Source organism: Cryptotermes secundus, unplaced genomic scaffold (assembly GCF_002891405.2).
Source record: "Cryptotermes secundus unplaced genomic scaffold, Csec_1.0 scaffold813, whole genome shotgun sequence".
NCBI lineage: Eukaryota > Metazoa > Arthropoda > Insecta > Blattodea > Kalotermitidae > Cryptotermes > Cryptotermes secundus.
Window position 1 is genome coordinate 248,223 of NW_019735471.1, and position 21,733 is coordinate 269,955.

General features: G+C 39.6%; 1 protein-coding gene across 2 annotated transcripts; it reads left to right on the forward strand.

Moving 5' to 3' along the window:
- Positions 1-515: 515 nt before the first annotated feature.
- Positions 516-14,069, forward strand: LOC111869428 (solute carrier family 35 member G1). 2 transcript variants are annotated; one of them, XM_023860952.2, is made up of 3 exons: positions 516-815; positions 10,223-10,606; positions 12,710-14,069. In XM_023860952.2, the coding sequence occupies exons 2-3, from the start codon at positions 10,229-10,231 to the stop codon at positions 13,379-13,381; spliced, it is 1,050 nt and encodes a 349-aa protein (XP_023716720.1). In that variant the 5' UTR covers positions 516-815; positions 10,223-10,228; the 3' UTR covers positions 13,382-14,069. The 2 variants fall into 2 exon arrangements, with proteins under 2 accessions (XP_023716720.1, XP_023716719.1); XM_023860951.2 differs by lacking the exon at positions 516-815 and adding an exon at positions 4,865-5,083.
- The last annotated feature ends 7,664 nt before the right edge of the window (positions 14,070-21,733 follow it).

Consider the following 21,733-nt stretch of genomic DNA (forward strand, 5'->3'; position numbering starts at 1 on the left):
TGACATGTGAGACTGAGTGCACTACAAGACAGAGCGTACATACATATCATGGACTCATATAGCTGGTCAACTTGTGACTGGGAGAAATGTAGTCCCTCTGTTGTCTACTGGTAAACTAGACAATGGTCATTGTGATGCACTGTTGCCAGTTGAAGAAAGGGGGAGAGTGGATATTTTTGAAGAAGTTTGTCTTTGTAGACAACCTTTGACGAGGGCATTTCTCTGGAAAGCAGCACCACGTAGTGAAAATTTTAGTATAAAAGTAACTGACTTCCCAGAATTTTTCTAGTTACTGAGGTTCGGAGCTTTTGACTAAGTTTGTTCTGAACAATTACACGTTGAAATTTTCGCCGACGTTTTAAAAATGTTCGGCTACCACGGTTCATACAGCATCATCACCAAAGATAATTCTACGTCCAGTCCCAAGATCACAGAGATAAAAAACGTTCCAATTTTGCGCATTCTGGTGGTTATCGTAGGAATTAGATTCGCGAAGTATCGAATCTGTTATGCAGGTCATCTTTGGACCTGTTCACAGCTGATCGATATTTTGGTATAGCAATGTGACCATGTGATCAAAAATATGTGAATCATTTTGAAACGATGGCTGGACAGTGGAGTGCCTTTATATTCAAAAGAGATGAAAGGGTATACACGAAAGTGTAGCGTTATATGAATCCAAATTAGTGACTTGCTGATTTTTTCTTGTAGTATTTCCCTTGTTCTTTGGAGTCTGAGGAACCGGTTCATTACTGCCGATTTACCAAGGCGTTATTGGATTTGAAGCAGCAGACGACTTTCATTGCTAGTGCTTGGTAAGATACGATTTATGTCTGCTTGTGAACATTAACATATCCAAGTAAACTAATAATCGGCGAATGAACAAGACACTGAATTTTCATGTCTGGTTGGTGTTGGTGCAAGATACCCGCAGAACGGCGATTATCCGAATCAATTAGTAACAAGGGTGGCTTGGAAAATGGAAAATTCCGATAATTGGATTCAATTTTTATCCATAAAAATACTACTGTGACGCTGTTATAATGTACTATACTATTATAATAATAAAAACGAAAAAAAAAACACTTTAAAACAGGTGAAATATGAAAAATTAATAAATATAATTATAAATTAACATTTTCTAACACTATTTGAAAAAAGAAACAAACAATGATATTTGTTTAACAGACACATTCCTTGGTTGTGGTGATTTGGTTAATTGCCAATTCAGATAATCGGCGTTCTACTGTATATTAAATATGCATAAGCACTTTTGTTAAGCCCCAGTCCTTATTGGGCAGGTGGAACAGCATACCTGCAACATTGTTCAGTAGCTCGGCATTACACTCAAAGAACAGTTTCGTTTGCCCCTCAGAACACATTGCAGTTTCTTCCCTAAACATTATTACCTACCTATCTTCTTAATATACAAAAACTATAATTTTAGCTGTAGTCTTGTATGGGTGTGAAACTCACACTTGTGTCTCGCTAAAGGAAGCACACAGGTTGAGGTTCGAGAATTGGGTGTTAAAGAGAATATTTTCGCCTAAAAGATAAAAAAAATAAAGTTCTCCCTGTCATTACTTAATTAATCACTGTGCCATAAAGATGCATGGAGTAGTGGAGGTATAGCTGTACTGTTCTTGACTTCTACACTAGATGGAGGTGAGTGGTCAGCTTCACGATCCGGATGTTTTAACCCTGAGGAAAGAGACCCCGGTGTCCATTGGGTAGGAGGCTAGGTGAGCCCCAGAACCAATCTGAACGCTATGGAGAAGAGAAAAATCTTACTCCTGCAGGGACTGGATCCCTGGCCATCCATCCCATAACCCGTCGCTGTGCCGACTCGGTATATTTTGACCCAAAAGGCAGAAAGTGATCGGTTAGTAGGAAAACTGCATAATGAGGTAAAGCTAAAGTAATCCTGGGGCTTAAGTAATTTTGCATCACACCATGAAGACATGTGAGGTAGCCGGAGGTGAGTGGTCAGTATCACGCTTCTGCCGCTTTGCATTTGGGGAAACAGCACCTAGTACCAATTGTGTAAGAGGCTCAGTTGGACCCAGGGCCGGTCTGGAAATTATGAAGAACAGAGAAGCCTGTTGGCCCTTCTGGGAATCGAACCCTGACTCCTGGGCGTCCATCCCCTAGCATGGTTTCTATACAGACTGATGTATCCAGGCTCCAACTGCATAATGAGTAGCGCCATAGTTTGCGTGTTTCACCAAACGTTATTATGATGATCAAGTTACAGATGAGGTGGGCAGGGTACGTAGTACGCATAAGAGATATCGGAAATGGGTGCAGAATTTTGGCTAGAAAACCTGAATGGAAGAGATTTTGAAGACATAGGCGTAGATGGAAAAATAATATTAAAATGGATCTTGAAATTGTGTTGGAGTTAACAGACTAGATTAATTTAGCTCAGAATAGGATTCAGTGGCAGGCTGTTTCACAACAGCACGGTAATGAACCTAATGATTCTACAACAGGCGGGAAGTATCTTGATTGCTGATTGGCTATAAGCTTCTCAAGAATGAGTCTAGACCCACTCCATGGTGTTTATATTAGGCCTAGTGTGTTTTCTTGGGGTTAAGCACCGATTTTTAAATTAATTTGGGTACTATGTTAGTGAGTGAGGAAAACTACGAAAAACCTCAGCCAGATTAAGCGGTATCCAGTCCGAAATTTAAATCTGTTACCTCCCGAATACAAAATACGGGTATATCTCTTGACAGCTACATTCCATGTGACAGAGCAATGCTAGAATACTGTTTTTGCAAGCATCGTGTAATTCATCTACACAGCACCAGCACAACTTTGACTTTATTTAATTTACATATCTACTAAGAACTTAGTGGCCTGTAGTCCGCAAGCGAACTATATCGACCGAGCGACCGCCGCTTGTCGGTTAAGTTAGTGCCAACTTTAGCGGATAGAGGGTGTCGCGTGGGCACATATCCACTAAACAGAACATATCTATGATATTTGAAAACTTGGTTGCTTCTTGGTGTATTTAATACCGCGTTGACAAGTGCGAATGTTCTATAGTTCAGAACGGAAACATAATTATGAATTGGTATGGATTCGGATGGGAGCGGATATTATCTATTTTGAAGGTATAATTTCTGCACTTGTTAGGAGGACCTTGACAAAACTCAGATAAGTCTTCGAGCAGACAGACGAATTTATGATTTATAACCATTACACCACGACGTTCAGATGTTTGGAAACCCGAGTTTCTTTATGAATTTCTCAGATTTGGGTCAAAGGTTACGGTACTGCATACCCACCTTCCTGTCCCTACTTTTCGTTCCTTAAAATTTTGGTTGTATAATAATTTCATGACGGAAGGAACACTGTCATAATAATAATAATAATAATAATAATAATAATAATAATAATAATAATAATAATAATAATAATAATAATAATAACATACTTATTTGTGAATGATTAAACTAAGATATCTTTACCTGAAATTCTTTTTCACATTGTCCACTGTTAGGCTTCGTATCTGTTTTGCTTTTGGCCGGACAGGTTAAGGATGTTTTTAGTGTTCTTTGTGTGGTTGACTAAGATTCGGGGTAGTTGGCCCTGTAAAGTGACTGGCTACTGCCTGGATGACTGGAATTTCTTTCTTCGCCATCAGCCCCTATTTGTCGTGATACTTACCAGCAATCTTCCCTATTTATATAGGGCCCGCTTTCCCCGAAGTGCGGAGGTGAATAATAGCCCGTAGCGCTGAGATGTAGAACGTATGGAGATCTGTATTCCTCTGCTCTTTCATAGCCCAAAAAAAAAAAACTCCGTGGCTTTAATCCGAAAGCGAACTATACCGATCTAGCGACCGCCGCTTGTCGGCGAAGTTTTTTTTTTTAATTCGCTTAATGGGGGTGGAGTCCAACTGGGTCCACTCGGCACGGCGGCCACTGATTGGCCTATTGTAGCCTGCCCCGGGTGATTATGATGATGGAGAATTTGGTGGAATGGCAGGGGAAATCGAAGTACTCGGAGAAAACCCGCCCCAGCGCCACTTAATCCGCCACAAATCCGACATGACCAGACCCGGGATCGAACCCGGGCCGCAGCGGTGGGAAGCCAGCGACTAACCGCTTGAGCTATGGCGCGGCCTGTCGGCGAAGTTAGTGCAAACTTTAGCGGATAGAGGGTGTCGCGTAGTCAGCGCAACGAATCCCTACGGCTGTTAATTTCGCTTTTCTAGAGCGCAGCCGCTATTTCCTTGAAATAGCTCCTCAATTATCCTTTCATATCACATCATTATTTAAAGTACCTTCTACTTGATACCGATCACAATGGCCGCGCTGTCTAAGGCATGAACTGGCTTCATCCGCTCGAACACTGGGATCGTGGGTTCAAATCCCACTCGAGACATGGATGTGTGTGTGTGCGTTTATTCTGCGTTTGTGTTGTTCTGTGTGTAGGTAACGGCCTTACGACGGGCCGATCCCCCGTCCAAGGAGCCCTAGCGACAGTGCAAAGATTAAAAACTGAAAAGAGGTAGACAGACAGACAGAAGATAAACAGACAGGCAGACAGATAGATAGATACGACGTTATACGAGTAACTTTATGCACTTGTAGCATTGTTCAGTTAATGGTTGTCATCAGCCGTGCGTAGTGGCTGGATTCTCATCATTACTGAAGGTTACATGACTTAAATCCACATTCGTGCGGCTCAGCGATAGCACAATAGGCGCACGAGTTTACTTTTCACGCCAATTATAATCTGGGAAAGTAACAAACTTCGTGACCTTCAGTGTTGGTTTAGACTTGAATAGTCACTAAAGAGTCTCAGATCTCGACGACAGTAGCAGGCATCTGCTCGCTTTAGTTCCGTCCCATGAAGAGACGTCGTAGTTGCACGTTTCGTACGTAGTTGGTTCATATTATTATTTCGTTGTCATATACATTGCCTTTACTCTACATATCTTCGTATGTCGTTTTGATTACTGAAGACAGGACCGGAAAACATCGTCTATTTGCAGCTGAACATGCACTTCGTTAACCGGAAGAGACCCATATCGAAGCTGTATCGATATGGATGTCGATACCAAAAGGAGGTAAGTTTGTTATTTTAGGTCCGCGCCATAGTTCAAGCGGTTAGTAGCTGGCTTCCCACCGCGGCGGCCCGGGTTCGATCCCAGGTCTGGTCAAGTGGGATTTGTGGTGGACAAAGTGGCGCTGGGGCAGGTTTTCTCCGAGTACTTCGGTTTCCCCTGCCAATCTTCATTCCACCAATTGCTCCACAATCACCCTCACCTATCATCTGGGGCTGGTACAATAGGCCAGAAGTGGCCGCAGTACAAGGGACTTAGTCCCACCCCACAAGCACTAAAAAGAACATTTTTTTTTTATTTTCGTATCATTGATGTACGACGCTGTCGGTATCTCAGACCTTAATGTCGAATGGTAAGACGGCTGATGAACGATGAATCGGATATGTTTCGGAAGAAATTTGTCGCTATCTAATCGACGTATTCATGCGTTTTCCTGGAGGGACTGAGGAGAATATTTGTCAAAATCCGGAAGATATTCGAACAGAGTTTCTCTCGAATACAAGACCAGAATGTTTCCAGATTTCCAGATTTTATCACTCCACATACGCACTGGTTTAAGAACAAGAGTACGTACATCCATAATTAAACGTTTTCTCTTTGGAATTTAAACTTTTTTTTTGGGAGGGGGGGGGAGACATCACTTAATTTGGCCCAACCCCACGAAACTGAATCTTTATACAGTGTTTCATAAATAAATTCTCTTACGTAGGAACCGGAGCTAAATGTATAGACCGCTTGAAACACAGTACAACAAATTAGCATATTTGTGTACTACATGACGACCACCCATATTATTCGTTGCGTCAATCCTCCTGAAGTAACATTCACACAAAATGGCTCGCTATTCTTGCCCATCAAAACATTTCGCAAACGAAGCACGGTCTGCGAAATCTTGGTCTCAGTTCTGGTTGTTTCCAGCTTCAGACATTGTATCCTGCAAATACATGCCGAATTTATAGAGAAATTAAGAGTTAAAAATACCACCGGCAGTGATGATATTGATTGCTTGCCATCCGGTCAATATTACGAATATTTTCCTGCATCATCATCGTCACTCCGTTACCCAGTGTCGACCTCGGACACGCAGGAACAGCCACTCGGCAGCTGTTTGTTTTGTCGGTTCAACGTCCACAGTTTTCCCTTCGAGTTTTTATGGAAACAGCGGTAGATGGAATCTGGAAGACTGTACGTAGCTTAGTGTGATGAGTTTGCAGCTCTGGGTTTGTATCTGTAAAAATAGAGGGCAAGAAGTTAAATGTATTTCATTTATATATGACGCTCCTCGCCAAGTCAAGGAGGATGAGATAGGAAAGGCATGTAGCACGCATGGGGAAGAAGATGGATGCATATTGGTAGGTGGGAGGTAGGATGATAATATTAGGATGGATCTTAGAGAGATAAGATGGGGTGGTATGAACTGGATTGACCTGGCTCAGGGTAGGGTCCAGTGGAGGACTCTTGTGAACACGGTTATGAACCTTCGGGTTCCATAAAATTTTGGGGAATTCTTGAGTAGCTGCGCAACTAGCGGCTTCTCAAGAAGGGGCTCAGCTCCATGGAATAAATTCTAGTTAGTTATGTATATGACATTTGTAATCAGCGCTGGAAATGGCTTTTCAGAACTAGATAGACGCCCCAGGTCAGCAGAAAGCCAGGGGAAATACGAACACTTGAAGGAAATTAATGCAATGCAAGTTTAGGAATTAGTTCCTGAATGTATTGTAGTTGTAAGCGAAAGTTAGTATGTCTTATGACGCTGGAAATAGTTTTTCATAAAAGAAAAAAGACTCTGGAATGCGTCTGCCCTCCTTTACGTCCACTTTGAGCCCTGTATGTACTGAAATACTGTAGCAGAGGCCAAGACATGTGTCTAACGAAGTTGTGATGTTTCAGGAACATCACTGACGTGCACTTCAGTAACAGTTGGCCCTTACTGAACTCAGTAAGAGCTTTAATTAATTTTTCATTATCATTCCAACTTCTACATTATTTCGTTTCACATAACCATAGAAGTTGATACAGCGTTGTTAAATAATCAGGCATACAATCCTGTATTTTTACATTGCAAGCTATGACACGTATTTACCATCAAAATACATTAAATTATATACTGCTGGTAATCTTACAAATTTCGACTATGTAGGTCATCTTCAGGGGCATTTTAATGTTCACGAACTATCGGAATTTGTAGTTGTAATTTGCATATATATATAAAATTACTATTGAGTTGAATTAGGAGCAGGGATAGCGTAGTCGGTATAGCGAGTGCTTACGGGCTGGAAGACAAGGGTTCGGAGTTTAAGTCCGGGTAGGGTCAAGAATTTTCTCTTCTACACCTCGTCCAGACCGGCTCTGTGGCCCACCCAGCCTCCTGTCCAAACGAGTACCAGCGGTTCTTTCCCATGAGGTAAAGCGGCAAGGGCGTGAAGCTGACCACTCACCTCCAGCTAATTCCGAGGTCAAGAAAATGTGTATCTATACATCCACTCCCCCATACGCCTTTATGGCCGAATGTTTAATTAGTTAAGCACAGGGACAACTTTACCTTATTGAGCTGAACTACATTTTAATATATTTTGAAACTTCGTGGAGAAATAAAATTTTAAAGAAAAATTGGTATATGTCTCATTGTTATATGTAGTCCTTATCTGTCTGTATAAAGTATTACATTGCCGGCGAGACGAGTATTCAATTTCTGCAGTATGCATTAACTATAGATTAGCGTGATGATCAAAGTGTGGAATTCTGTGGAACAACCAAATCAATGGAAGATGGACATGAGTCTGGAAACGTGGCGTGTAAGAGCTCTCAATAAGGCAGACTAATTGATAATTCTGTGAAGGTGCTTAACGTAGTATAATTTAGATTTACTAGGAGTATAGAACATCAGCTGAGACGAGGATGGTACTGAACCTGAAGGCTGGAGAAAACTGCATGTTTAATTTCTTAATGTGCACTCACCAGATATTATTAGAACGAGTAAATAAAAAATAATAATACGCTGAGTGGGACATGGCCCATGTATGGGAAAGAGGTGCATACAGAGTTTTGGTGGGAGAACATGAGGAAGAGAGATGACAAGTGAGACACAGGGGTAGATGAGGTGTTAATAAAATGGATCTGAAAGAAATGGGGTAGGAGGATGTGGACCGCATTCATCTGGCTCACGATAAGGACCATTGGTGGGCTGTTTTGATCACGGTAATGAACTTTCGGGTTCCATAAAATGCTACGAATTTCTTCAGTATCTGAACAACTGTTAGCTTCTCAAGACGGTCTCAGCTCCATGGACTTAGTTGCTAGCTAATTAGAGGATCAAAGTCTATATTAGTATTATCATTGTGTATGTCTAGTACTTTTATCTGTCAGGTTGTAAACACGCAAAACTGTATTTTGTATTCTTCCAAGCCTCCACTGATATAGTAATGTTTGGTCTTCACGTTGAATTTTTCATGGTTAAAACACGCAAGTGTTTACTGTATGCTCGTCACTTGGACTGATTATTACATAACTTGTACAGGGCGTCCGGATGAAAGGTATCCAAAATAAAACTAATTATATCTCGGAAACTAATTGTCATACACGTATCCGGCTTATGTAATCGGAAAAGAAAACTCTAGTCTTTTCATGCCCGGCGTATGCGCATGCGCCAGCTATTGACCATCAGCCAACTTTAGCGGATAGAGGGTGTCGCGTGGTCAGCGCGACGAATCCCCACTGCCGTTAATTTCTGTATTCTAGACCGGAGCCGCTATTTCCTTGAAATAGCTTCTCGATTATCCTCAACTCTGACCACTAGACCACAGAGTTGGTCTCACAGTGTAAAGAACAGGTGGTGAAAAGGGAGAAGACAGCTTTCTGAAATTCTGCCGTAACCATTCCACATTGACACATCGGGAACAGAATCTGCCGAACAGGTTAGCTGACGCGGGGTAATGTGTCGGACATTAACTCAGTATGCGCCCAGTTCGAGGAGTTTCTTGGATTTCTTCACTCCCTCCAGGCGAATTTCGGATATGCTTGTATTCTGAAATACACCACGGTATTTAATTGTCGTTTCTCCTCGACCTTCCCCAAATGACCTCAGGATTTGATACAGCTGTATTAAATTGTCTAGGAGAAGTCCATAACGGGAAGTAGGTGGTAGGCTATGTGAGGCTCGATGTCTGCTTTTCGCCAAATGTTCACTTCAGTCATGTCTTTTTATAGAACCATAAAGTTATTAACTTTCTCTGATGTCGACCATATGCTTGTTCTTACGTCATTTCGAAAGACTAATGGCTGCTACATTGCCGGATGGGTTAAAATGGCCTTCTTTGTATACTACGCGGTAGCATAGTTGGTTGATGCACTGCGCTACAAGCCGGAAGGTCGCGGGTTCGATTAGTCATTGGATTTTCCAATTGACCTAATCCTCCATTCGCACTGTGTGCCCTGGGGTTGACTCAGCCCCTTAATAGAAACGAGTACCAGGAATCTTCTTTAGGGTACAGGGCGGCCGGTGCATAAGGCTGACCTTACCGCCATCTGTGAGCCGATTGTTAGAAAATGTGGGAGCTTCGACGTCTCACAACCCTATGGGTCTCCACGGCCTGTTACAGGGATAGCTTTACCTTTATATTATGTGACCGTACCTAATTAAATGTAAAAAGCTATCCCTGCAACAGGCCGTGAAGGTCAATAGGGTTGTGAGATGTCGAGGCTCCCACATTTTCTCTAGACAGTCGGCTCACAGATGGCGGTAAGGTTGTCAGCCTTATGTGCCAGACGCGCTTTACCTCCAGGAGAATTCCTGGTATTCATTTCTGTTAGAGGCTCAGTCAATCCCAGGGGCATAGTGCGGCTGGGAGGTTTAGGTAAATTGAAAAAATTCAATGGCCTCATCAGAAATCTGTAGATACCAGTCTTTATTACTTAAGGCCCATTAGGTTCACCTGTTCCAGGTGCATAATTTTGTCAACCCTCTGAACAATGGCTTTTATATGTAAGTAGCGTTTAAATGTGGGAAAGAGGAGACTGTGATGTTGAAAATTGGATTATATGTAAGAGTCCAAATGAGGGCAGGTAATGACCTCAGCCTGTTACTTCTGGTGTTCCTATCTTAAGTGCATTGATTTATCTATGACATATGTCTGTTTGTAGTGTGGGATGCCAGAACAGTTGGAATTGCAGCAGCTTGTAGAGACAGGTGGCAGCAGACTAGACGATGCAGAGAGAGGTGATGGAGGTGGTACCAGGTGCCGCCCTTGCCCATACCTGGGACTACTCCTGGCTACACTATCATCTCTCTTCTTCTCTCTCTGCTCGGTGATAGTCAAGTGGCTGGTGGATGTGCATCCCATGGAACTGGCTGCATGTCGTTTTGTGGGAGTCCTTCTGCCAGCAATACCCATTGTCCTTTGGCGCAAGGAACCACCTTTTCCACGAGGCAGGAGAATAATGCTTCTTCTCCGCTCCTTTGTTGGCACCACTGGCCTCATGCTCAGCTTCTACGCCTTCCGCCACATGCCTCTGGCTGATGCCTCGGTAAATGTGCTACTCTTATGATTTTAGGTTCCGCACCTTTCCAAAATTCCATGTAAGGTTTGTTACTGTATACTGTGAATTAGGTAGGATATGAAGAGAATGTACATCCAGAAAGTTGGTTCAGCTTAGAGGTTTTAAGTAAAATTTATAGTGAAGACTTACCTAATTGTTCCAGTTCTAAAAAGAGTGGATACTATCTATCGTATATTATATATTTTTTTAAATTTATTACAAAATGTGTTATTACAAAAGTTGACAAAAAAATTAGAGAGACTAAAACTAGGTGGACCAAATCAGCTACACAACATATATGCTAAAATGGTAATTTACTAAGTTTAAACATGAATACCAAAAGGAAGCAAATTCTCATTGAAACGAGTATAGCCATTACCTAGAAGCAAAAGAAAGGGGGGGGGGAACATAGCCACCTTAACCCTCCAGATATTGGTAACATGTTCCTCTGAAACATTGATAACTGTGTACCAGACAGTGTGGTGCTAGATCACAGAACACTGCAGTCTTAATGATGATAATGATAAAAGTACTTTTTTACAATTGCACTTTGTTATGTTGTTTACTGTTCTTCCATTCTATCAGCAAATGCCTGTACATTGCATGTTCTACATGTGCATCCTTCTAGGCTGTCACGTTTCTTTAAAATATTTTTACATTTATTTCTTGTTATTTTTAGTTTACTGGTGGTTCCCTAGACAAGAACAGACTTTTTGAGATCTTTTTGTCTACCTGTCTTTTTCTGTCACAATCACTTTTGAAATACAGATCTAATCTACCATCTCACACAACTTTGTGTAAAGTTATTGCAAGTTACATGAAATATCTTAATCCTTATAGTTATTGGCTACAATAGCATATATACGTGTTGTAATGAAGTAACTGTTAATTGGCTACTACAATTAGTAAGCTTTATTACTGATGTCAAATTTAAAATTTAAGAAGGTAGCCTAGTTGGTTGAGGGGCTATGCTACAAGCTGGAAGGTTGCGGGTTCAAGTCCTGATGAGGTCGTTGGATTTTTTTCAATTGACCAAATCCTTCCAGCCACACTATGGCCCTGGGATCGACTCAACCTCTAACAGAAATGAGTACCAGGAATTAATTAGATAATTTTCCTCGGGAGTAAAGTGCGTCCGGCGCTTAAGGCTGACAACCTTACCGCCATCTTTGAGCCAATTTTCTAGATAATGTGGGACCCTCAACTTCTCACAACCCTATGGGCCTTCACAGCCTCTTACAGGGATAGCTTTACTTTATATGTGTAAAATTACAAGGTTATAAAATATCTGCCATTACTGAGAGTGGGAGACATCCACAGTGTTGGTTCCATTAGAGAGCAAGAACCTCAGTCATTGGTCCCATGACTGAGGTTAGCACTTCCTAACTGATCCAATGGAATAGACATTTCCTGCTCCATCATCTGAGTAGGGAAACAGATCCAATTTCCAAAACTGTGTTCTTTAGAATACCAGATGATGGATAAAGTCCAGAAACCCAGTAATCTCAAATGTTATACATCATCATCAAAACCCTTTTAGAATTGACTTATAAAATATAATTTGGCACCAGTCATCATTATAACAACTAATTTGAAAGTCAAAGCATTAAGTCTGTGTGCTATGTGCCCATGTCTCATCCTTCATGCATTGAGCACTGAAATTTATTCTATGCACTCGTGTTTCACTCACTTAGCTAAAATGCATGGCATTATATCCCTGAAGACAGACCAATTCAACAATATTACAGTTTTTTTAACAGAAAACAGTAAGTACTTATGAAGAATATTTTCCATTAAATTATCTTTTATATTTTGATGTTAAAATTTTTCCATTTGTTGGAATTAATTTTACATTGGTTTTCACTGTATTCTTGATACCAGAGAAAGTTTGATATAAAGGCAGGTTTCTATTTCATCAGAGTTCCATTCTACTCAGGTTTCACTCTCTAAGAGAAGATTGATGTGTGACATTTTTGCATAAGAATGACACAGTGCATTTCTAAGTGAGTTTTTAAATAATGCCTTTGCCAGCATGATCATATAATTATCATATTGTATTGCTGATTATTTACAAATTGCTATCTGTTACAGGTTGTAGTATTCAGCGTCCCGGTGTTTGTGGCAATATTTGCCCGGTTATTCCTGAAGGAGCCATGTGGGATGTTCAATGTCATCAGCGTCTGCCTCACCTTGATTGGTGTTGTGCTCATTACACGCCCACCTCTTCTGTTTGGTCACAGCATTCCTGCACTTGCGTCCTCTCCAGATCATGAAGAACAGAATAGTGATGTCTGGGGTGCTGTTGCAGCATTCTCTGCAACACTGTTTGGTGCTAATGCATATGTCCTTCTGCGTGCCCTGAAAGGTTTACACTTCTCTGTCATTATGACCAACTTTGGCTCATTTGCTCTGGTTCAGACGCTGTTGGTGACATGGGTTCTGGGAGCACTTTGTATTCCACGCTGTGGACTTGATAGGTTCCTTGTTGTGGCACTAGCTCTCTTCAGTTTTGGTGGGCAGATTCTCCTCACTCTGGCCCTTCAGCTGGAACAGGCGGGCCCAGTGGCAATAGCACGTTCTGCGGACATAGTGTTTGCCTTCATATGGCAGGTGCTGTTCTTTCAAGAAGTGCCTAATAGATACAGTATTGCTGGAGCAATCCTTGTCACTAGCTCAGTAATGCTCACTGGTTTACGCAAATGGGCCCTTGCCCTGCCTGAGTCTTCACCTATTAAGAGAACTCTGGGTGTGCTTGCAAGGTGAAGGGACACATGAAAGAATGAAGATGCAAGTTGACTTGGTGATTCTCAAGATAGCATTGTTAACATGTTCTGAAGTACTATTATTGTTGTTGTTATTATCATTATTAGGTGCATTGGTTACCTGCTACAATCTCTCATCATTATTCCACTCAACTTCCTCTGCAGGGGTGCCAGTGTGTTTCTGCTCTAACACATTTGCAGTTTTCTCTTTGTGTCTTGACTCATACTAATCAGTTTTAAATGTAAATTAAACCCTAAGTTCAGTTTTTAAATATTTCATTCCCAGGAAACGATTCATATTTCTATGATAATACGTAATCTCAAGACTATGACTAAACATGGTAAATGTTTCATTTATAGCCCACAGTACTACTTGCAATTCCTGTGAAAGTGTCTAGCTACAGTTCAAGCCCAGGCTACTATGTAAGACTCAGAATTCAGCCTATACTACATACTTGTAAATTTGAGATTTTAAAGTCCTAGTAGCATGGGGCTTAACTTGGGAGGGACTGTAAAGTTCCTGAAAAAGTGCAACACTTTGCCATGTGGATTGCATGCATTTGCCATTACATGCAGTGCATGGCCTGGAAAGTTTAATGAAATGCTTGCCTTGTCTTGTTCTGTCAAATACTGGTACCATCAGAATCCTCAAATGAACAGGCGCTAGCATTATGATCATCACTTGCACTTGAAAGCTATACCAATACTCGCCTGTTATTTTAATATTGTCATGCAACTGGGTGATGATATGTAGGTCTTGGATTGATAACAGGATTTATTGGACATTTATACAGCTCATGACTACACTTCAGATCACTGTCACACACATGCTAGTGTTCTCTGCCATGTTACCTGGTAACAGCTTCCAACAGCTGATGTTACTCTCCTGTCAGGCTGACACCCCCGCAGGACGGTAACCATTTCACTCCAACCTCTGACTCTTACCCCTGGCTTCAGCTGCTAGCTCTTGACCTGAACTAGCTCACAGAGTCAGAGTTACTTTACAACTGGCAGTTTACTGCCAATCAGTTTGTATTGATGCCAAGCCCCTTGAGGCTCATGACCAGATTTTNAAGGGGACCACTGAGCCAAATTCAGGACATTTCCCGCCCAACAGTAGTCTCTAACACCTCAGGTAGATGGGGGAAGCATCGAGATACTGCTGAGCCAGTAGAGGCCGAACTCGCTCGCTGAGTCGGGACTGATGGCACGCACCAGTACCGGTAGGGAATAGAGGCTGGTAGAATATCATAGGGGGACGCACAATGGACCAACAGTTGGTCTAAGTGCATGGGGAAACCCACCCTCTCCAATACAATTCAATACAAATACAATATGTAACATCCTCTCTCCTGGGAGGATGGGTTTGTCTCTCATGAATAGGCTTGGCCTTTGTCAAGCTGGTCCATCTTTGGCCTGGTGCTGCAAGTGTTGTATTTGAGAAGTCTAACCTGTATTTCATTCTTCTATAGACATACAAGGTAGGTCCCACAAACTGTCAGTGGGCTACTGTAGCCCATAGGATGAATACTCTACACATTTGCCAAAATAAATAATGCCACACAGATTGAAATATTCTCAGTCCTCCAAAGAATGAATTCAGCTTAACATCACCCATCTACAAACTGAAAGCCCTATTAGCATTTGTCCATGTGACTGGCATCCCTGCAAAATATGCACTATATTCTAGTCACTTATTCCTTGTGTTGTTATTAAGCTATTTGTTGCTAACAGCAGCATTTTGATAAACAAACTTTATTTACATAGGTTTCTCCACTTATGAGATGGATCCCAGTAACTTTGTTATGAGGATATTTGTTGTTACAGATTTTGGATTTTATGGATTTTGTTAGTGCTGAAAATGAAATGATTAAAAACCAAAGATAAGACATGTTGAAACTTTGGAGAAGTTAATTCCAGAGAGGAAGTCTGTATGATTATTATCTGGCAGAACATAGAGGCTGCTGACACCTTTTTGTCACTTGTGTCATTCTTTTTGAGCATTCTTTTGTTACTGTATGTATAAAGTATGTACTTTTTCCCTGGTGGCAAATGCTGAAACTAAGTCACTGGAATATGTGCACAAAATTCTTGCTTTTCCTCAGAGAACTTTATGGTGAACAGTGGTTTCAAACCATTTTGTATAATATTATTACCATACTTTGCTATTATTTTTACAAATCCTTCATCAATTGTTAACATTTATGTTTTGCTACTTTATTTAACACAAATGCTAGTATCTCAAATTACATATACTGTACAGTGTTGAATGGTAGGATGATAAGTGAGTAATAAATTGGAAGGAATGTGGAAGGAAGCAGTTGTGGCCTAATTAGAGGTGCTGTTCCTGCATTTGCATGGAGGAACTGACAAAAGCAGTTAGGATAGGGAGTATCCTGGCCACAGCTCTAACTGATTACCTCATGAATACGAAGCAAGCATTATTATTTTAGCCTATTTGTTTGGTTAATGTTAACAGTCTACTCTCATCTCACACTGAAAATATTCCTTTTATAAATAAAATATTGGTTTTCTTCATATACCAGCATATGCAATTCTCTTTCCACTTGTATTTAATGTTCTTAGCCATAATTTTACCTTGTAATTTTCTTTCATTTATAACTCTTTAATTTTACATCTAGACTATATAGGTTTGTAATTAGTAATATGGTATATTCTCATTTAGGAGTTACCACATTCAAATACCAACTGAGGCACTAACTATCCTGACATATTTCCTTATATTTCCTCAGCCTCTCCAGGAAAATACCAGAATAGTATTTTAAACTGGCCATGACCTCCTCCTTGCACATTCCTCACAGTATGTCATGACAACCATCCTACCATTTTATACATGCTGCTGCAAACCCTCTACATTTGACAGCATTGTAAAGTACTCAAACAAATAACTGACTGATCGAAGTAGTGGTGTTAGAGTATTACAACTGTTGAAATTAGCAACAGACTTGCCTTCAAATATGCACTGAGCAGCTCCATATTTGCAGTTATGACAGTAGGAATCTGAATGATGCATGTCGAAAGAGAACATAACAAATCAGAAATGCTGACCTAATATTATTTTAGATAAGTATTTGATATTTTTTTTTTGTCTTCAACCTCTACTTTTTAAACCCTCTAACTCTGATACTTTCTTATATATTATACTAATTTTTTGTAATAGTTTTTCATAACCTTATTTATTTATTATTTTTAACCTTTAACAGAGTATGATGTGAATGATTAATTTCACATTACAGCTGTCAGTGCTTAAATGATCAAGCACCATGCCATGAAGATATATAGGAGGGTGGATGTATAGATTCTCCAGTCTTGACTTCGGTTCTAGATGGAGGTGAGTGGACCGCCTCATGTTCTGGCTGCTTTAACCTTGAGGGAAGAGCCCTCAGTACCCAATGTATAGAAGGATGGATGTGCCCCAGAGCCAGTCTGGACACTGAGGAGAGGAGAAAAAGCTCTTGCCTCTGCCAGAAATGGAAGCCTAGTCATCTAGCCCATCGCTATGCTGACTGAGCTGTCTCAGCTCCCCAATTTAATATTATAGAGGCCAAAAGAACAAAGATACAAATAGCAGTGAATAATCATTGTTTTTGCTGAAATATGAGAAGCTGACCTATAGCAAAACAGTGAGATATAAATAGTGTAAATTTGTTATCCCTTTAATATAGTTTCTCTTATGTGTACTGATAAACAGCTTCAGTCTGCATCAGACATCATTGCAGAGAAGCAATATTTTGAAAGTTTCCGCAGGTACATGATGTGTCATAATACAAGAAAACAGAAATGTAAATAACACTCAGTACACATGTCTAATTGACTGCAGGCCTGTCTGCTATAAAGTCTCTCTTGATGAAATATATTCACTGTGCCATGTTCTGTCTTGCTTCAAGACGTCTTTATATGCATATTATATATTAAGTTGGAAACTTGTATTGAGCGCTTCTATTTATCACACTTAAATTCAGTTCTTAAAGCTATAAACTTTACTGGAAATCATAAGATTTTCCACAGACAGTGATGTATCATTAAAACGCAAGCTAATGTGTTTAAAATATGTATTTCAGTATCTTTCCAGCTCAGATATTTTTAAGATATTGGGAAGAACAATTGAGAATGAGTGCAGACAGGATCTGAAGGAAAACTGAGAAACAGTATGCATAAGAAGATATCTAGTAAGATGGAAATGTTTAGTTTTGTGATAATATAAAAGGGAATTATGCCCAATCACTTTTCAAAGAGATCCAATTGGATTGAATATAAAATCAGGGGAAACCTTATGCAATGTATGATATCAACTAAAATTTTTTAACAAATTCTGTTACTCCATATTAACCTTGGCAACATTGAGGAATGAGAAGTATTTTATTTTATATACTGGTAAGGATGTAAGACCTTAGAAATCCTCTTCAATAAATCATGTTTTTAATTGGTATTTCTCATATTAGGAACTTCAGAAGAATTTTTTAATATTAAAATTTTTATGTTATGCTTAAGATACATCACTTTGAAATTGGCCCTTTTACACCTTATAACTTTAGTATATGAAATTATAAGTGGAGTCTATCCTGACATCTCTTGGCAGTGACAGCTAACCATTGCAGTATCCTGAAAACTGAATTCAGAATTTTCAGAAAGTGTGTTTCTATCCTCAGGTGAGTGGGGAGACAACTTACTCTGTTGGGTCCCCTAGAAAGAGGTTAGCTCTTTCTAAGGAATCCAGCAGAGTAGGTTGTCTCTCACTCACCTGAGGCTGGAAAAGACATGGAGAAGAGAAAATTCTTGACCCTACCGCAACTCAAACTCTGACCCCTCAGTCATCCAGCCTATAGCCCAGTCCTCTTGCTTCTGGTACTGCAAATAACTCACAAATAATTTCCTAAGTTGCAGTACTTCAGCCTCTTTAATATGGCCTTTCTGTAGCTCGCATGACACCTTCCACAGTTGGGGTATGGAGGTAGGGTTTTCATCTAATGATTCTGGATATATTCCATGGCAATGCAGGTGTCAGTAGTTCAGTTCAATTCAATTCACTTGTTACATTGGCAGAGAGTCTCATAGGAATACTGCATGCAAATGTATACCAACTATGTAGATGAGGGTGTGAAGCTAAGATAATGCACCATCCACTTAACTAGTTCCAAACTTGTCAGAATTTTTTATGTCATATTTCTCCTGTCTGTTCTCTATGAAAACTTTTTAATGGACATCAACTATGGAAGGGTGGCAGCATCTTGTCATCTGTTGTATAATCACCTATACAGCATGTAATACTTTTGTAAAATTGCATTGAATGTCTGCATAATATCACAATGGTGCAATTCTGTTCTCTGGTGAAAAACTTCTCTAGTATTATTACCATCAGATCTTGTCTTGTTTTTAGCTCATTGCATTTCACTGAAGGCTTGTTGTATGATACTCATCCATGCATGTCCATATACTGAAAGTTTATTACTGTCAACTCAAGAATATTAACATTTGATTATGTCGTCATTGTATCAACATTTGTGTTTCATTTTGTAGAAGAAATTTTAAAACAAGCTGCCTCTTATTTTTCATTTGTTATGATTAGTTTACTTTTGAGTTACTTGTTGCTTGCTGCTTGCTTCGTACTCTGCCCTCTTTCTATAAACCTTATTACTCCTGCATTAATTTTCCATATTTCAGATAGCATATGAAGGCTGTGTGGCATGTATGAGCCATGATTCTGCCACATTCCTCGTAATGTTAGGAGCAGAATTTCTATCATTCGCAGTAGTCTATACGCAGTAAGAACTATGTAATTTGTTAAACTTTGTTTTCCTTGCAGCAGTGATTTCTCTCTAAAATACAGTTTCTGTATTTATATATATTGGTAATTAGCATAAGTCAATTTAATCAGTGCTACAAAAAATCAGATGTCAACTTTCTCTTTTACATTTTATCCTTGTCACCACTCTTTATAAAGTAACGAATGATATGTTGTTAAACTGTTTGTGTATTTATTTTTCAGAAAACATGTATACTTACAGCTCTTTGACTGCTTTGCTATAGATATTTCAGGCTAACATAAACCATAACTTGCTACTTTTTCAGAAATTCCTGCACTTCTTCCCCCTTATACATCTCCTATGCCACGTATGTGGCAGGGAAAGACTGTCCATATTGCCATATTTTGACATATACCTATTAATTTGTCTTATTCTTTTGGTCTTTTTGGTCACCCTACAATAGTAGGGTATTTATTCCATTGTAGGAGAACAGTGAATTTCTCAATATTAATATGTTATTCTCAAGAAATCCTGAAACTGCATACACGACTTATGCAAACATGTATAATTGTGTATGTGTGCATGTGTGTGTGTGTGTGCATGTCTGTGCCTTTTGATATTGTTGTTGTTGTGTTATGTAGAAAATTCAAGATACAGTTTCAGAAATACTCAGTAGCATATAAGTTAATTTGGTATTTTATATCTCTGCATTACTGATTTGTAAAGAGAAAAGGAATCTCGGTGTGACTGTCGTATTGACTGTAACAACCTTCCTATCTATATTGAATGAATCAGTTTCTCAGATGAGAGTTACTGTAAGATAGACTTCACTGTTCATAATGAAGCTCTAATAGGAGCCATAATTTCTTGGACCAAACATTTTGGATTCATCTGCATGACTCTTGGTAATATTACTTAACAAAGGTTATGGAAATACTGCTAGGTTCATGCATATCACACAAAGCAAGTGAAAAATTGCTTGGTTTTTCATCTTTAGATTGTAATGCCTGAATAAAAATGTATATCATTTTCTTTTGTTTTTTACATAATGGTTATATAATAATGATCTCAGTGCAGACTTGATCAGTATCTTATAATTTAATGTCACAGTTGAGTTGTTAATACTCCTGCTAATTTAATGTCGCAGTTAAATGGTTAATACTTTTGCTTTATATTTGGAAAGTCCCAAGTTCCAGTCTTATTCTAGAGACCAACTATCCTGAGGTTTTTCATAGCCTCCTGGGACTGTAGCTTAAAGCAGGCCATGGCTGCTACAGCAACATCATGCTGTTTGACTGTATAACCTAAGCAGTCGAAACAGTGCCCCTGAATAAGCCAAAAATCAGTCAGTCAGTGTTTCCTATTATACTTACTAGCAAGTTGTCACTAAGAACATGGCAACCTAAATATACATGTGTAAATAATCTTTGTTCCTCATGACATTTTAGTGCAATGCTTAGGCTTTCTTTGCAATGTCCTCTGTGATGTTCTTATACAATATCATTTATTATGTATAAAATCATGTACTTGGCATGCTTATTATAGTTTGGACTGAGAACAATTTTGTCATCAAAGTCAGAGACTGAATGTGAATATTCCTCTGTCTTTGTTAATACCTTACCACCCTACTACTAAGGTCATCCCTTACCATACATTGAGCCCACTGTAGTGTTTCAAGACAAACAATGCATATATTACAGTATTGGCACTCCAAACAATTAATATTACCATACAGTTCATAATACTCTAAGTTTCTCTCCTAAGAGTCATATTGCCACTATATCCACAGTGAATAGTGGCAAAATCCCCTCTGATAATATTCATAAATTTTATGAATTTTCTAGTATATTTTTTATGAGAAGGAATCAGAGATCTTGTTAACTTTATTTCAGTCTAATGAACATACAGGACACATTTAAGCAGAGATGGCGGATGGAAGGGACAATGGAGGGGAGCAGGTAGGGACAGATTCACAAATTTACATTAAAAAATTGATCACACCTCTTATCTAAAATAAGTAACAAGAAATGAGTTTATCTGTCAATCACATTCATAATCCTTTTCCTTTTGTTTCTAATGTGTTAGATACTTAAGTAGTAAAGGTAAAGCTATCCCTGGAACAGGTTGTGGAGGCCCATGGGCTTGTGAGACGTTGAGGCTCCCACATTTCTAGACAGTCTATTTGCAGATGACAGTGAGGTTGTCAGCCTTATGCACCAGCCGCCCTTTACCTTTGGTAAGATTCCTAGTGCTCATTTCTGTTATAGACTGAGTCGACCCAGGGACATAGTGCGGCTGTGAAGGATTAGGTCAATTGAGAAATCCAGCAACCTCATTGGAAATCAAACTGGTAACCTTCTAGCTTACAGCATAGTGCCTCAACCAACCACACTATTTTGTGCTCATTAGCTACTTAAAATATGGAGGTAAACTGCTACTGCATACACTGCATTGCTTTTGTAAAATATCTAAGCCATGGCTGATGTGCACACCTTCAGTAGGGATACGTCATTTCTGTGATCTTCAGAACAAAAGTCTTAATTCTATTTCCGCACATGGAATATTACACAAGTTCGTAATTCCATATT

Bases quoted from the DNA above. Each gene is read 5' to 3' on its own strand.
- LOC111869428 (XM_023860951.2), top strand. From the start codon at position 5,015: ATGCACTTCGTTAACCGGAAGAGACCCATATCGAAGCTGTATCGATAT. The intron at 5,084-10,222 runs GTAAGTTTGTTA...GTCTGTTTGTAG, and splicing joins GATGTCGATACCAAAAGGAG to TGTGGGATGCCAGAACAGTT. The intron at 10,607-12,709 runs GTAAATGTGCTA...TATCTGTTACAG, and splicing joins TGCCTCTGGCTGATGCCTCG to GTTGTAGTATTCAGCGTCCC.